This window comes from Macadamia integrifolia, chromosome 3 (assembly GCF_013358625.1).
Source record: "Macadamia integrifolia cultivar HAES 741 chromosome 3, SCU_Mint_v3, whole genome shotgun sequence".
Lineage (NCBI taxonomy): Eukaryota > Viridiplantae > Streptophyta > Magnoliopsida > Proteales > Proteaceae > Macadamia > Macadamia integrifolia.
Window position 1 is genome coordinate 28,782,528 of NC_056559.1, and position 14,574 is coordinate 28,797,101.

A 14,574-nucleotide genomic window follows, 5' to 3' on the forward strand; every position below is an offset into this window, starting at 1 on the left:
TTTTTTAATTGCATTTTTATCATTGAATTTTCAAAGATTTTTTTGTGATTTGACCAATTTCATTTGTCTAAAAATTGACATATGACAGGGGACCATGGGCTCTACTTCTGCATACAATTTCAATTATGTCCAAAGTGCCACGTTGTCGATATTTGTAACAGTCTAAAGACAATGCTAAACTACCAGAACTTCTCCTAAGGTTAGTAGCATGAAAGATTTCTTTCTCCCCCTCTCCCTTTGCCATTTTCTTTTCTACCCCAAAATTTTCAATTGAATGCCAATGCTAGCTCAAATGACTTCAAGTAACCTCCAAATCTATCTCACTATTTTCTCCCAACAAAATTTGTTAATTCAAAATAACAATGTACCTTAGTCTAATTTGTCTTGCTTACATTGGAACACACAAAATCACTTATTTAGTCTTTCAAACCCTAGGAACTACATCTTCGAGTATATTCCTTAACAAGCCTTGCAAATGAAGACTTAGTCTTTAACAATTTGGCTGGGGAATCATATTCAAGTAGAACACCTGCTTAAGAGAAGAAAACATATCAATCTGATTAGGCAAGCAATAAGAAAGAATGGCAAGATAGAGACCATATTCAACTATGCCCATTTGATTCAAGGTGTACTAATCACTAGCTACTAACCATTATCGAGAAGGAGAACCATATCAATATCAAGAATTGATGTCATTCTGTGTGCAATTGTGATGACCGTAGACATTGAAAAGTGTTGCTTAAGCGTTTGCTGAATTAGATAGTCAGTCGCGGTATCTACTGATGCAGTAGCTTCATCAAGTACTAACACTTTGCTCCTCTTCAGTAGTACCCGCCCTAAACAGACTAGCTGCCTTTGACCTATACTCCAATTCTCTCCGTTCTCTGTCACTATGATAAACACGTAGAAAACTGCGTTATCTATTTAGAATTTTATTTTCATTAAATTGTTTCCCCTCTTATTGGAAAAAAGGTTAGGGAGGGGCTAAGAAGTTGAGTTATGCACTAGAAGTTAGATGTATCATACAATAAAGATTTGGAAGGATTTTCCACTTGTGTTTAGATGAATTATTGTTGAGCAACATCGGTAGAGATTAAAGATGAGAAGAAACAAACCTGCAGAATCAAGCTTTCCATCCTTCTTTCTAACTTTATCACCAAGTTGAACTCTATCTAAAGCCTAAGACAACAAAAATCCATGTCAACTTACTACCTAGCTTGATTACTCAATATGGTGTTAAAGATGAGTCAAGTAAAAGGTGAAACAAACAAATAAGGGTCACCAAATGGAAGTGGAAAACAAGGCAGTAAAAAATAATGCACTTCCAGGTCCAAACTAAAAGAATCTCTTACGACAAACTCAGCACAAAGATAATCCAATGCAGCCAATGAAATGACTTCAATATCTCAATAGAAAAGATAACAAAAATTAAATAAAAAGTAAAAAGAAGATAACCATGATAATGGAGTTCATAAAGATACATATCCTAATGGGTCTAGATTGATTGGTTCTAGTTTTGGCTAAACTCCAATCTGACCCTATTGTCATATTAGAAAAAAATTATTAATTTAACAAAAAAAGAAAAAAAATTCTCTAAATAATATTTTGATGAATTGCATTTAATTTTGGGATGAACGAATATTACTGAATTCTTATTGGGATTTTTTTTTTTTTAACTTAATGGTGAAAAAATCTCTATGATGCTAAAATAGATTTCCTTCTTCAGTCCTCTCAAATGATGAGTCATGGTAAAAATGTTAATTGGTTCAATCTTAGTTCCATTCCTGGTATGAAAGCTAGAAATTGAAACATTAATAAGCTATTAACCATGATTAAATTATTACAAGTCAAGACCAATTAATAAGCTATAATGATTAAATTGTTCTAATTAAACATTTTTATCGGTATCATTTTTTATTTTGTTGATGATTTAAATTACAAATTTTGGGCCCATTTGAGAAGACTTATTTAATGTTGAGATTGAACCATGATATTTTAGCTAAAAGTGTAACTTAAGAAACAAAAACAAATTAAATTATTTTATATTAATCTATTAAAAAAAAAAAAAAAAAATATATATATATATAGGAATATAGGATACCAAGACTAATAGGATTTTAGTCGATTTATATTTATAATCAATAAGTAAAACGTTTCTAACAATTTGATCCGATTTCAATTTGATATTGTCTTTCACCAGATAAAATATACTAAATGAATCTATCTCCCATCTTTTTTTTGGTACAATTTCCCACTTGTACTGTAAGAAACCTATGCCATATTAAATTTTTACCTGCAAGAATATTTTTATACATATGATTGGAAAAGGTGGAGTTTCAATCAACTATGATGTGTTTGTTGTAGGTGTGAATCAGTAGTAGAAGATATGTCCAATGTGTTTGATTTAGGTGTGAATCAGTGGTATAAGATATTTCCAATGTGTTTGTTTTAGGCGTGAATTACTAGTAGAAGATATGTTCATCCTATCTTTCTCACCGATTAAAATTTTCACTATGAAAAAAAATCATTACCTCCCAGATTTGTTCATCGGTGTACTCTTCAAGCGGGTCAAGATTGTTTCTTAGAGTTCCCTGAAACATTGTTGGGTCTTGTGGGATTATGCTCAATCTTGATCTTAAGTCATGAAGTCCAATCTTAGAGATGTTTATACTATCTATCAAAATATGACCGGTTGTAGCTTCAAGCATGCGAAAAAGAGCTTGTACAAGAGTTGATTTGCCACTTCCCGTTCGCCCAACAATGCCAATCTTCATCCCTCCTGGGAAAGAGCATGTGAGGTCTCGCAAGACAGGAGGAAGGTGTGAGGCATACCGGACCTACATACATATTAAATAATCAAATCACAAAGTATAATAGAATTCCATAAGAGTAAAAATTAATGTCCAGTAACATTAGGCTTCAAGGATAAATTTCATAAAAACAAGAAAATAAGAAGATAATGACTTGAGGAGTCTAGATTAGGCATTACCTGCAGATCAACAATATCAACTTTTCCTTGTGATGGCCAATCATGACTTGGCCTATTTTCTATGACCAACAAAGGTGGTTCGCTTGGGATGCAAGAATATTGCAGTATTCTCTCAACAGATATGATTTTAGTCTCTAGTCTGTTAAGATCCCATACGACCCCATGCATATTGAAACTAAGTCCATATGTGACTGCTAAACCCATAACACCTTCAAAACATTAGGGGAAAAATCAAAATCATTCTTTCTTGTAAGCAATCAATCATGGTTTCTTAAGGATATATAAGCTCAAGACCAACTTACCAGGAGCGAATACACCCTCTGGTATTGAGATCAAGAAAATCAAAGAGAAGGCATATGTGATGGATGCTAACAAATCCATGCGAAAGCATAACCACTCCATTGCACCAGAGAAATGAAATTTGGGCCGAGAATACTCATCCACAAGCTTGAGGTTTGTGTCCATAAATCTTTCTTCTTGGTCAAAGCACCTGATTGTTGTTGAACCTAAACTAGATTCAACAAAATGTTGTATGATTGGAGCCTGGCATACTCCAAACAATCGTGACAATTCTCGTGCTGCAGGTGTGTAGTATTTCTACAAGATAAGGTTCATAAGAAAAAAATTATATACAAGGTAAACACATGTGTAATGAACGTATAGTTAATGAAAATTTTATATATATATATATATATATGTTTGTTATTAATTTATTTTCTCTGTTAATATCCAATTTACTATTTAGCTAGTGTAAAAAATAGAAATTATTTATAAATATATTATTTGCAAAAGTTGGCCTAGCCGAAAAACTAGGTAAGGAGGTCTTTGATCGAGACACTTAATTCCATCACGTGTCTAGAGAAATCACATTTTATTTATTTTTACCCAAAATTCAATCATTTACCTTTGTAATGCCTTATCCCCCACATATGTTCATGTGCACCACTTTTTAGTCCCTTGCATTCATGTTAAAATCGATAGATTTTCTTAATGATCTATTTCATTACATGGCCACTCCATTTGAGCTTAAACTTATATGTGAGTAGGGGACTTTAGGCTACATGTCCACAAAAATTCGTTTAATTCAATTTGCCCATGACAAGACCAACACCTGACGATGGCTTCGTTATGTCAAAGGCTAAACTAAAAAATCTTATCCCTTTATTAATTGGTAACTTTTGTGAATTATTTAGTTCTTTTCAAAATAAGATCCAACCGATGGAGCTACAAATAGAGCTAATAGGCTTATTATATCTTTATCCACACATTTTTATTATATATTATATTTTATGCTTATCAAAATCATAGCCACTGCTTTAGTTGCGTATTGCACTTTGACAATATTTGCCTTATTTGGTCATTTCTTCTCAAACAATTTTAGTAAGCAAAAACCTATAAATTTTTTGCATTGATTTACATGAATATGTGTGATATTAAGAAAACAGATTTCTTGTGTATATCCTTTATAATTTCAGAGTGAAGGGACTAAAAGAGTCAGGGACAAACCTACAATGACCCTAGGAGAAGTGGTGAAAAAAGACATATAAAGTGTAGATCTCAGATTAAATATGACATAGAATAGAACTGATTGAAGGAAGGCTCTATGTAGTAGACCCATTTAGTTGGGATAAAACTGAATTGTTGTTGTTGTTATTGTTGTTTATCCTATATAATTAAGAAAAATATAAAGGTTTAACCACCACTTTCACACCAATAATATATTGATCTACTACTAAGAAATTTTGGCTTGAATAAAGAAGATTCAGAATTCACTAAACAAACAAAGCTTGAACCACCGTATATTATGGCTATTAATTTTGGGGAAAGTATGGCTAGGTTTGATTTGAAATTTTAATAATGAGGAGTGGAATTAGATAATGAATTAATTACCTGATACCATATGCATGTCACAATCATCGGGATAAAAACTATTAACATTTTCCATGCCACCAGTGACATTACTATAGCAGTTCCTAGAAATGCTATAACTGAGATAAGAAGTTCTTCAATTTGACGTGGAATAAAGGTATCAAGTGCACTTTGATCTATGGATACCTGTATAGAAAAATATTGTTTATTTAAAAATTAAAACTATGTTAATTTTTATTGTGATCAAATATGATCATTTGGATCCCAAGAATAAATAAGCATGTTTACTTACCCGATTTAGAATCCTTCCACTCGGAGTAGAATCAAAAAATGACATGGGAGCACGAAAAATACACAAATGCATTTTGTTGAAGAACAAAGTGGCAGACTTGTATCCAGCAGTTACAACTAGTATAGACCTTGTAAATATGCAAATAGAGCTTCCAAGGATCAAAACAACATAAACAAAGATGAAAGTGGAATCTCTAATTTGAGGTCTCATATCCATCGAAAATGGAGTAGCCAACACCATCCAGTAACTACTGACTATTATTAGAATCTGAGAAAGAATTTGTGCCATTATTATCAAAGGTACAAATGCCCCTTTATATGCAGTGGTAACATACTTCCAATAAACTGAAAGACTAACTTCATTTTTTTCTCTCTTTTCTTCTTGGACAATCTGCCCTTTTGGCTCTACAAATTTTTTTGTTTTGTAGTTGTTGGGTTCCCTTTCCTCATCATCTTGATTAGACTCCTCACTACACAACAAAGTACTAATTTCTTCACCATTAATTAAATTATCGAAAGTAGTTCCGTGTTCGACAGAATTAAGGTTTGCCAAAGCTTTCTTATGTGCACCTACTAATTCCATAAAGTCAGTTCCTAAGCTAAGAATGTCATTATACTTTCCTGCTTGAGTAATCATTCCATCTTTCATAACCTGCCAAACCAGGGAAGATAAATAATCAATCTCTAACAAGGTTGGAGGACTTGAAGTCGAGAAAGAAAAGTGGCATATTCTTACCAGGATAAGATCAGCAGAGGATAAAAATTCTACTTGGTGGGTAACATAAATTACTGTTTTCAAGCCCAAAATTCTCATTAAACACTCCTGTCACAAAAATTTAGATTTTCATATATACTAAAAAAGAATCTCTAGTTACTTAAGAGATCTGAATAGTAATACATCATATTATAGGTTTTATGCAAGAACATTCATTGTTCAATTCTATGTGTTTGTATGTCTTGCTTGTTTAAAAAATAATGATCTCATTCTTCTTAGATCAAAATCATTTTCTACTGAATAAAATTATGATATAAGCAATGATATGTGTATATTCAAACCAAATTCATCAAGAATGATTTGGAAATAAAGGTCAAAGAGAAACTACCTTAAATAAATGTGTTCCCGTATGAGCATCTACAGCACTAAAAGGATCATCAAGTAGATAAATATCAGCATCATGGTACAAAGCACGTGCAATCTGGATTCTTTGCTTCTGCCCACCACTCAAGTTGATCCCCCTCTCCCCTATAACAGTTTGGTCCCCAAAGGTAAACAATTCTAAGTCCTTCTTTAATGAGCATGCTTCAAGGATCATTTCATACCTTTCCTGATTCATCTCTTTACCAAACAATATATTATCTACTATATTTCCACTTTGTATCCAAGGTGATTGTGAAACATAGGCCTTTATCCCATACAACTTAATAGCTCCAGATTCTTTCGGCATTTCTCCCAATATGCATGAAAGTAAGCTTGACTTACCTGACCCAACAGAACCACATATAGCAACTTTCATACCATGATAGACTCGAAAATTTATATCTTTCAATATAAGATTAGGGGAATGAATATCCCAAGTGAAATTTCCTTGGATTATCTCAATTGCAATATCAACACCATCTCTTGGAAGCTTTTGAACTATATTCGGGTGAAGTTCATCGAGACAGAGGAATGAGATTATTCTGTTAAGAGAAACTTCAGTTTGAACTACCATGGAGATTGTGTCTGGGAGAGTATAAATGGGCACTCGCAATATTTCAAACATTGCAAATGCAGATAGAATCGTTCCTGAGTCTAGTGGAATTCCCAAAAGCATACAGAACCCAAAAGTAACCATGGATACAAACATGGGAGCAGAAGAGTAGACAAAGGCAGTAATGGCTGATGTATAAACTAACTTTTTTAACCATCTTGTTTCAAAGTTCCTAAGCTCAATTAACTTACCTAATAATTTCATCTCCCAACCCTGGATCTTGAGAATCCGCATATTCCTTAGGGCCTCAGATGTTGCCTTCATCCTCTGATCCTTTGAATCCATCAATCCCCCTTGAAATTTATTTTGTAATTTTCCAAGTGGAACATTTGCTAACATCAGAATCATTGTGGCAATGAAAGCTGCAAGTGAAGCAAGCCCAAGGTTGTTGTACAAGAATGACAATGCTAGAATAATCTGAATAGGAACCATCCATATATCATGCAAGTACCAACTGAAAATACCAATCCTCTCAACATCTACACTCATTAAATTAATATTATCCCCACTAGTGCTGCTTTGCTTTGATTGGCTTGAAAGCCTAAGACCTTTCTTATAAATTGTTGTGAACAAGGCAGCACGGACCCTAAGTGCCATCTTTCGCAATTGAAAGAACAAGTGTCTATCTGAGAAGCCCCTTATGAGCTTTGAAAGAAAGAAAATAAACACAAGTGCGTAGCCTTTATATTCTTGTTGGTGAGGGCCATTGAGATATTGAACAAATGTGATAATCAGATTTGGCCCAATATAAGAAGCCAATGTGCATACAATGGTGAGTAAAGCCGTCCATAAAATTTCTTTCCACGTTGAGAGAACCAATGCTTTCATCAGCTTGAGTTTGCTTACCTGACCATCATTACCATCAAATTCAAGTTTATTTCTGAAATGAGCAAAGACGACTTTGGCACTATCATAATTGGCAAGTTGAGGAACATCTTCAAGGTCAAGTGTTTTTTTACATGCGAGTGAAAGCAAAGGGCCCATCCAAGCGAAAGTAAAAGTACTAAAAAGATTGGCATTTGCATAAGTAGTTACACTCTCACCACCAATATCCTTGTCATCGTTGTTTCGACAAGAAGTGCTTTTTAAAAGAGGCTCCAAAAGATGGGTATCTCCATCTTCTCTCCCCTTGCCAAACAACCCAGCATAACAAAATAATAAACCACCAATAATGGAAACAACATCCGAGACAAATAGTTGGAAGGATAGAGACAAATGTTTCCAATACAAACCAATATGTAAACCAAGATAGGAACAAGACATTAGGAAGTAGAAAACACACCAAATCTTTAGTAGAATGGGGAACCTTTGCTCTCTTGAATAGGAAAATTGGGTGTGCAAGTAAACGGAGATAAAAAACCAAGTGAGTGCTCTAAATGCAAAATCCAAGAGGGCAGCAAGTTTTAGATCAGACCAACCATATCTATACCCAGAGAGGTAGTTTAACACGCATAGCAGGAGATCACAGAAAAACAAATTCATGCAAGAGATAAGGGCTGGAAAATAGTAAAAGTTTGTATACTTCAATGTTGGTTTTGAATTTTCAAGAATAGGCATCATTTGTCTCTTGCAAGCTAAAGAAATGGATAAAACTAATAGCAAACTAAGATGTAAAGAAGCAGAAAAGCCGTGTAGGAAAATGTTTGTAGAAGATTGTGAAAAGAATAGCCAAATATTCATATCATTCTTTGATTTTTCAAAACCATCCATGTTTGTAAATGTTCTTTTCTTTTGTTTATAATTTGGTAGTTCAATTCAGGCAGGTCCAGACAAATCTTATCAGCTTTAACACAATTTGAATTGCAAGCCTGTTTGTAAAAAATGGTGTGGAAACTCTAGTATTCAAATGCCAACCACTTCTGCCTTATGTGTTCCATAAAAATTGACGAGATTAATACTGGAATCTCAATATCATCTTTAGATGTAGTTGAACCTGTTGATGAATAGACAAAATAGAAAAAATCTTAAAAATATATAAAGATTAGAGAATTAGTAAATTTTTCTTGGATAATAGGAATTGAAGAAGATGCAATTATGTAAGATTTAGTCCACATTCAATTAAGAACATTGATAGAGAGAATAAAACTTATAGGTAATATGTGATGAAATATACCAATAAATATTTCAGAATTAACATATTGGAGTTAAATGCAAGGCAAAGGACATCTTATCATAAGAAAACCAAGTGATACATTGAAGTGAATTTCTACAGAAAAATAAAACACCAAACTTCCAAAATACCAGGCCCATATACAAACTTCCAAATAATGTAACCATTGAGAAACATTAACAACATTCTACCCAAGAAAAAAGAAAAAGAAAAACGGTAACAACATAATATACCAGTGAATAGAACTATTAAATATTGACATACAGTAGCCTTTCTGCAATTAATCCTGCCAAACCATGATTTGAATGCTAAGTGGGAAAATTCTAATGACAACATTTATAACTAACCACACTCGAACCTGATTTTATCTATAAATCAGCATCTGAATTGAGTCATAAACTAAGTTAATTAGTGACTCATTCCAATCCATCTTATCTTATTATATGATCAATACAATTTCATTTTGTTATGGTAACCACATTTTTTTGGTATGGACTTAGCATTGGTCGAAACAGCCTCTCGACCTTCTCGGGTAAGGCTGATAATTCTTGCCCCCGGACCTCGCACATGTGGGAGCCTCATGCACCGGGTCTTTTTTTTTTGGTCCTCGGTTTTACCAAGAGATGTGGGGGAAATGGAATAAGGCATCAGAAACTGTTGTCTCTGCAGGGACTTTTTCTATTTGATTCATCAGAAATAGTTGGGTATCTGATGCTGAACCCAATTTTAGCTTTTGACTTTGATCAGATATCTTAAATGAAATGGAATACGGAAGGATAGGAAATTAAGTTCTTTCCTTGTAAAGTTCAGGAATTTGTTTCACCAAAAAATGGTATTATCTTGGTATTGACATGCTTGATTTGGGTTCTTACAATCCTTCAGGAGTTATGAAAAGAGATAGAAAAAATATAAAATAAAATTGATGAATACTACTATTTTTTTAAAATATATAGTTGATATATGATTTCACTTTCCTTCCTATAAAGTTTCGTCTTTTCTATAGTAAACCATCTGCCATTCCATTGATGATCACAAACCTTGTCTTAAAGCTTACACATAGCTTTGTCAATATGACAAAACCTCAATCCTGCTTAACAAAAGAGAAGGAAAATAGGAATCCTCACATGGGTTCTCTGAGAGAGAGAGAGGGGATCACCTAGAAAGAGAAGCTTCAAATTTTCCGGTGTCTGTGCATGGGGAACGTTTAACTACTTCCTGCACTCCTTCAACCAACCAAACATTTTCTACTGCACCTCTTCAAAGAATTTGGATGATGGCCTCTGCTACTGCTGGTAGCATAACTCAACATGGGAGGCACCTAGATGAGTCGTCCGTGAGAAGATGGAGCATTTCTCAAGTCTGGATCAGCACCTTGTACAAGGGGAGTAATGGTTCTTTAAGTATATTTTTTGTGATGATACATCTTTTCTCATCCACAAATGTCCCTCTAAACATCATTAATGGCAGTATGGAGATACATTTATAAAGCAAAATGACGCATATCATCACGAAACTGTATGTGAAGCCTTTATATACAGAGAGCTGATCTCGCATTTCTTAGTTACAAGGGAAATAGACATGTTTGACTTGGCCTCATAACTCCCAGACTTCCTAAGAAATAGAAAAGTGTCGGTCCATATCCTCTGGAATGCATGTACTTCCTGAGAAATAGAGAAGCGGCAGATCCATATCCTCTGGAACACACATTCTAGTGATTCGCTTTATCACCAAGAATCTATTTTGAGAATACATACCAAACATAGTCAAGATTGACCAAAAGCCTAAAATGCTATAGAAAGGAATTTTTCATGGACATGAAGACAATGAAAACACCTGGCTAATCTATAGAAGATACTTGGCCATTTGTGAAATATGCCATATAGGCAACATCCATCATTTTTGAGTCAATGGTTCAACATTATACTCTTCACATGTCATGTCGCTGAAAAGGGGGTTAAGTTTGGCAATTGTGGACTGCTACCATCTTCAGTTGAGTTCAGAGTGTGATATTAACAAACTAACTGATCTTCGCAGTCACAAGTCTTGCGTCAATGGTTCAACATCTCGTCTCACTGAAAGGGGGGGTTATGTTTGATGGTTGGGAACTGCTGACACTTTCAATTGAGTTTAGAGAGTGAAGTTAACAAACTAATTGATCTTTGTGCTCGCGACACTTGTGAGTCCCTCAATGTTTCATGACGATTCATATTTGTTACATCACGTGGAGATTGATCATCATTATCCTCCAAGGATTCAATCAAAGTGGGGTGTAATTACTAATTGTTATCAAGGAAATCAAGGATAACTATCAACATGGTAAGATTGGGCAAGCCATCCTAGTGTCCATGCAAACTGCTAGAAACCAATGCAAATATCAAGAAGGAAACATTTGGCTTATGTAATTATGAAAAGGAAAACTAACATTTCTATCTCTAGTAATGACATAGATGTACATTAATTTTTAAGTCAATGCTTATTTCTTTCTTCCCATCAAACAAAATAGCAAGGAAACTATATCTCTAATCTACAGTTTACAATGCCACATGAGCCTCCCTGTGGTGAAGATATGTGAAAGTAATGAAATGACCAAATCAGTGCTACACATGGCAAATATAGGTGCTAGTAATGAAAACCATTTCATCACAGGCAATGGAGCAAGTAGGACCTTTTTGCAAATAAGTAGAATCCATTTTAGACGATCTATTGCTCGTTCCTCTCTAAAATCAAGTGAATTTAGGAAGATCACTCAATCATAAGACATTTTACACATCTTCTGTCCCTCCGATGCATGCACCTTCTAATCGAACTGCTGCCGAAGCTGCATCTCTGTTTCACTCTTCCAAGCTGAGTGAGAAGATTGACCCTTCATTCTCTTGCTCTTCTCCTTATCTTTAATGGTGGAACCTTTCTTCTTTTCAGGCACTTGATTTGGGTCCACGGGAGGGCGATCACCACATACAGGGCAAACTATTCCTCGCGTATTAGAATAGGTCTTCGGTATCCCACATTGCAAGCACATCCTGAAACAAAAAAACAGTTTCCAATTAGATGAAGATACAAGGATGTCAAAGGAAAGAGAAAATAAGCAGGATATGCTCAATCATGACTTGAGAAAATAGAACACAAGTGTTGAAGACCAAACTTGAAAAGCCCCAAAAGCATTTACATACGTACACCAATATGCGTTGGGGAACATAGAGTATCTGGGAAGACAAAACTCAACAATTTAGCTTATTATGTATAAATTTGTCATCGGAAGAATATAAGATAAAGGGTTTTATGTATATATTATTTGGGAGAGGGAGAGATGTCACTATCAGTGGGGGATGAAGACAAGAGGTTTATTTTATTTGCATTTGAATTAAGTGGAAATCCCATTCTTGGTTAAATAATCAATCAGATACAAGAGATGTCCTATTTGTGTTTTAACTCTTATGGGGTATCCCACATCAGTTAGGGAGTACAGTCTGCCTTCAATTGGAGGTGTATCATGTATGTACATAAATGATAGGAATTTAGGCGTTTTGTAGTTACAAGTAGGTAGGCCTGAATCTATAGGTTTCAGTATCCAAAGACTATGTAAAGGCTATTCCTAATCACGGAGTGTGGATTTGGTGATTATCCAGTACAAACTGTGGAAACGTCATTATATGATGCACCACACCCACCCCCCCCCCCCCAAAAAAAACAAAAAAAAAAAGAAAACTGGTTAGAAAGATCAAGACCAAATATTCCCTTAAACAAATTATAGAAGTGAGGAATATTTAATAAGAATTTACCTAAGAAGCTCTGAAGCATCCTTCATATCAGGATTGGTTGCAGTCATTACACGCTTGACTTCCGCAGAGGTTGTGCTTACAGAACCTTTGTGAGGCTGAGCTGATGATGCAGGAGGGATACTTCCTTCAACATCACTTCTTACTCGCTCTCGAATTCCCACCAACTGAGCTTTAGACTCCACTACAGCACCTGAAAAGAACACCAAATTTCTGAGTTTTTTTACTTACAACAAGGGAAAGAAACATGCAATTGAGTCGAAATATTTATATTCCATAAACATAATAACAACCTTGAGCAACCAAGAAACTTTTCTTTTTTCTACTTAAGCATTACAACTATTACTAAACAACAGCCTTATCCCAACTAAATGTGTTGATTACATGGATCCTTGCCCTCCAACCAGCTCTATTCAACGGCATACTAGATGCAAGGCCTAAGATATGCATGTCTTTCCTTACCACTTCTTCTAAAGTCATTTTAGGTCTTCCCCTAGCTCTTTTAGATCTTTCAATCTGATCGAATTATTCCTCTGTGCTGGAGCATCCAATCCAAAGGTCTTCATTGAACATGGCCATGCCACCTCAAACGGTTTTCTCGTAGTAATATGATCTTACTTTATCCTCCTCAGTTTTACCACTCATCCATCTCAACATCTTCATATCGACTACACTGAGTTTATCTACATGATGCTTCTTAACTACTCAACTCGTATGATTGTCCTATAAAATTTTCCTTAAAGTTATAAGATAATAAGTCAATCACACAACAGCTCAAACGCACCTCTCAACTTCATCCATCCTATTTTAGTTCTTTGTGAAATATCATCCTTTATATCACCTTCTTATTTATGATTTGAGCCTAGATAGCTAAGAGAATCATTTTATGGAACCACCCTCTCATCAGTTTTCATCACCTCATAATCCGTCCTTAGTTACACACCATATACTCTGTCTTCATTCTACTTTATCTTATAATTTTTTTTATTATTAATGTGATGCAAATCCGGGTTCCAAAACTGGAATCGGATTGCGTATGGACCTAATCAATTAACTATTAGTGCAATTCTAATAACCAGTGGCAACGTTCGCAACCTCCCTCATAGGAGAAAAAATCCTCTTGCTCCCGAAAACCCTAGCAACAGAGCAAAGCAAGGAGGCCGCCACTCCAACAGCTAGGCTGCTCCCCCCCTCCTCCTCTCTCCCTCTCCCCCTTCTCCCCCTCTCTCTTCTGTTCTCTTCTCCCTCTCTTCTCTCCTCCCTCCTCCCTCCTCCCTCCTCCCTCCTCCACCGCTCTTCTTCCCCTTCTCTACAACTCCCCTCCCTCTCTCCCTTCTTCCTCTTCTTCTCTCGCCCGTCCTCCTCCATTCCCTTTCCCTTCTCTCCTGTACTTGCTAGTGACAGTTATCTTGATCAGTGGATCAAGGCTGTTGCAACCACTTGGCTCGTCTTCCCGCCGGCTACCTGCCCTGCTTGCCTGTAGATGACTTGGTGCTGGCCCCTTCTAGGCAAGCCACTTCCCGGTCGCCGTCCCACCAGGCTTGCTGTCCTTTGGACACTTCTCCCGTCAAGCCTACTGTCCACCATTCCCACTGGCCATTAGGCTGGTCTGGTCTATACATTGGCGCATCTTCTTCTCTGGTTCTACCTCTCGGTTGGCTACTCGCCTTGCCTACAACCCTTTTGGTCAGGCTTGTTTGGTATGTTCCTTGGCTCATCTGCCTCTCGGTTGGCTGCTTTCATTTCCTACAACCCTTTTGGACGCCACTCTTGTCAGGCCTACTATCC

General features: G+C 35.7%; 2 protein-coding genes across 2 annotated transcripts in view; both read right to left on the reverse strand.

The window, feature by feature from the left end:
• Window positions 1–431: 431 nt before the first annotated feature.
• Window positions 432–8,352, reverse strand: LOC122074847 (ABC transporter C family member 3-like). The gene is made up of 10 exons (XM_042639816.1): window positions 6,253–8,352; window positions 5,886–5,972; window positions 5,151–5,801; window positions 4,880–5,044; window positions 3,292–3,586; window positions 2,990–3,198; window positions 2,532–2,837; window positions 1,116–1,179; window positions 651–890; window positions 432–529 (listed from the first exon to the last, which is right to left on the reverse strand). Exons 1-10 carry the CDS (start codon window positions 8,161–8,163, stop codon window positions 432–434), a joined length of 4,026 nt encoding a protein of 1,341 aa, XP_042495750.1. The 5' UTR covers window positions 8,164–8,352.
• Window positions 8,353–11,382: 3,030 nt separating this feature from the next.
• The window catches only part of LOC122072924, a 40,995-nt gene continuing 37,803 nt past the window's right edge, over window positions 11,383–14,574 (reverse strand). Inside the window, exons 3-4 of the mRNA XM_042637363.1 lie at window positions 12,790–12,979; window positions 11,383–12,030 (exon numbers count right to left, since the gene is read on the reverse strand). Of these exons, the coding sequence (XP_042493297.1) occupies window positions 11,808–12,030; window positions 12,790–12,979 (413 nt within the window). The 3' untranslated portion in view covers window positions 11,383–11,807. The remainder of the gene's footprint in view (window positions 12,031–12,789; window positions 12,980–14,574) is intronic.